Here is a 2,500-nt window from a genome sequence, read left to right as displayed (position 1 = left end):
GAAAGACAGAACGATTCCAGTATCCTTTCGTTTACACTCCGTACACGATCCTTCAACAAGCCCCCAAAACACCCGAATAAACAAAGAAAACATCCCCACTAACCGCGAAATTAGGAAGAAATCCCATGAAATCCCTGCCGACTCGCAAAATCTACCCCAAGGCGAAAAAAATAACAAAATCCGCCATAACGGGTCCGGAAGTGCACCTGTGTTCTCCACCCTGGATGACGTCACAGACTCCCCCCTCCCCCTCCCCTTCCCCCTCCTCCCGACACCGACTCCCTACAATAGCTCGGTTCCTTGGTGGACCTCGCGAGTGGCTGTCCCAAAGCGGTGATGCTTCTTCAAGTCCATTCTTTTTGCTCTAGTTTATCCATTCTCTCTCTCTCTCTCTCTCTCTCTCTCTCTCTCTCTCTCTCTCTCTCTCTCTCTCTCTCTCTTCCTCTGTGCCTATTCATATGTATACATTGTACATGTTATAAACAAGTTTGTCAAAATCAAAATCAAACCCCGTTCTCTCTCTCTCTCTCCAACTTTATTTATATTTAAAAATATTCTTATGAATAGCTCAGGCGCCTCAGAGGGTGTCTACCTTTTTTTTTTCTCTAATTACCAATTCTGCTTAATTACCTGGCGATTAATAGGGTTATTGTTGGGCAGTCGTGGCTAAACGGGCTCTTTAATAGCCCCCCCACCCCCCACCCCCACCCACCAACGCCCCATATATCCTTAAGGTGATCTGTTATTAGTCTCCACCCCTAATTTCCTCCTTAGGTGGGGCTGAGACTTCCAAGAGTTCCACTGTAATAAGATCGATTTTTTTCACTGATGAATTGAAAAAAAAAAAAACAAAAAAAACAGCAATAACAAGAAGAGGAAGAAGAAGAAGAAGAAGAAGAAGAAAAAGAAGAAAACAGAGAGAGAGAGAGAGAGAGAGAGAGAGAGAGAGAGAGAGAGAGAGAGAGAGAGAGAGAGAGAGAGATCCCGTCAATATGCTTTGTGTGTGTCCAGCGACGTCGAGAGGTTGGCAAACAACGCTCGAATAAAAGAGAAACAAAGCAAACAAATACAATGAGAATGAGTCTTGTCTTGGCCAAAGACCCTTTCCTTCCACTTTCTTGCCTGTCCTTCGGCGGGGGAAAAAAAAGAAGACATCAGGGCCATAGAAACTCTTTTGTGTACAGAAATACTCTACCCCTCTCTCCCCTCCCCTCCCCCCCGATCCCCAACACACCATCCATCCTAACCCCCTCCCCCCACCATACCACACCATCCTAACCCCCTCCCCCCCACCATACCACACCATCCTAACCACTTACCTCCCCCCCTCACCTCTAACACCCCTAAGCCCACCCACCCACACCACCGCCCCCCTCCTCCTCCTCCTCCTCCTCCTCCTCCTCCTCCTCCTCCTCCCACCCCTCGACCATTTGTCCGCCTCTTTTGTGTATGGAAATTGGTCGCATTAAACCACCCAGCGAACAATCCCCCCGGCCTCCCCTGATCGGCCGGGCTTTGTTGAGCGATTGTGAGCGAAAGAGCGAGGACTGGGACGGGGGTGCACGACTAAATTGGAGAGGAGGACGACGACGACGACTGTGTGAGATAACGTGAGGCTACGACCAATATCCGGCAATTAGTTAATAAGCGAGATCGCCCGTTGAAGAAGAAGAAAAAAAAGAAGAAAGAAAAAATCACCCTGCGTGTACCATTCGCTGATGCTCTGTTTTGTTTTATTTTTTGTTTGGAATGGGAGGTTGATAGATTAATAGATATATAGACCGATATAGAGATAAAATAAAGGGATAGAAAGGATAAAAATCATTTGACAAGTATAATGAAAGAGAGGGGAATGGGAGGTTGATAGATATAGATAGATATATAGACCGATACAGAGATAAAATAAAGGGATGGAAAGGATAAAAATCATTTGACAAGTATAATGAAAGAGAGGGGAATGGGAGGTTGATAGATAAATAGATATATAGACCGATATAGAGATAAAATAAAGGGATAGAGAGGATAAAAATCATTTGACAAATATAATGAAAGACAGGGGGGGGCAAATAAAGAGAGAGAGAAGGAATGAAAGCGAGAGAGAAAGAGAGAGAGAGAGAGAGAGAGAGAGAGAGAGAGAGAGAGAGAGAGAGAGAGAGAGAGAGAGAGAGAGAGAGAGAGAGAGAGAGAGAGAGAGAGAGAGAGAGAGAGAGAGAGAGAGAGAGAGAGAGAGAGAGAGAGAGAGAGAGAAAGAAAGAAAGAGAAAGAGAGAGGTGGGGAGTTCATTAATATGCGACCACGGAAAAGAATGCCTTACCTGCGAGTCCCTCAAGAAGGGCAGGAACTTGAAGGTGCTCTGTATCACCATGGCGACGAGCTTGAGCTTCACTCCAACTTGACTCCACGCGACACACACCACACAGACACACACACCCTCCCACTGTCCTCGCCTTGGGCCGCTCTACCTCGGCTTCACTTCACACCCTAACAACTTTAAGTCTGA

General features: G+C 46.3%; 1 protein-coding gene across 13 annotated transcripts in view; it reads right to left on the bottom strand.

The window, feature by feature from the left end:
• The window catches only part of LOC122256648 (CIN85 and CD2AP related), a 177,788-nt gene that overhangs the window by 72,886 nt on the left and 102,402 nt on the right, over positions 1–2,500 (bottom strand). For 2 of the 13 annotated variants that reach the window (XM_086554201.1, XM_086554203.1), the window contains exon 1: positions 2,315–2,500. This exon is cut by the window's right edge and continues 660 nt beyond it. The exons of the other annotated variants lie outside the window; for them this stretch is intronic. In XM_086554201.1, the coding sequence (XP_086410327.1) occupies positions 2,315–2,365 (51 nt within the window). In that variant the 5' untranslated portion in view covers positions 2,366–2,500. The remainder of the gene's footprint in view (positions 1–2,314) is intronic. 13 annotated transcript variants of the gene reach the window in all.

This window comes from Penaeus japonicus, unplaced genomic scaffold, assembly GCF_977035675.1.
Source record: "Penaeus japonicus unplaced genomic scaffold, GWHDUDI00000001_assembly GWHDUDI00000029, whole genome shotgun sequence".
NCBI classification, from domain to species: Eukaryota; Metazoa; Arthropoda; class Malacostraca; order Decapoda; family Penaeidae; genus Penaeus; species Penaeus japonicus.
Note: the sequence above shows the minus strand (reverse complement) of the source record. Positions and strands in the feature narration are given on the sequence as shown.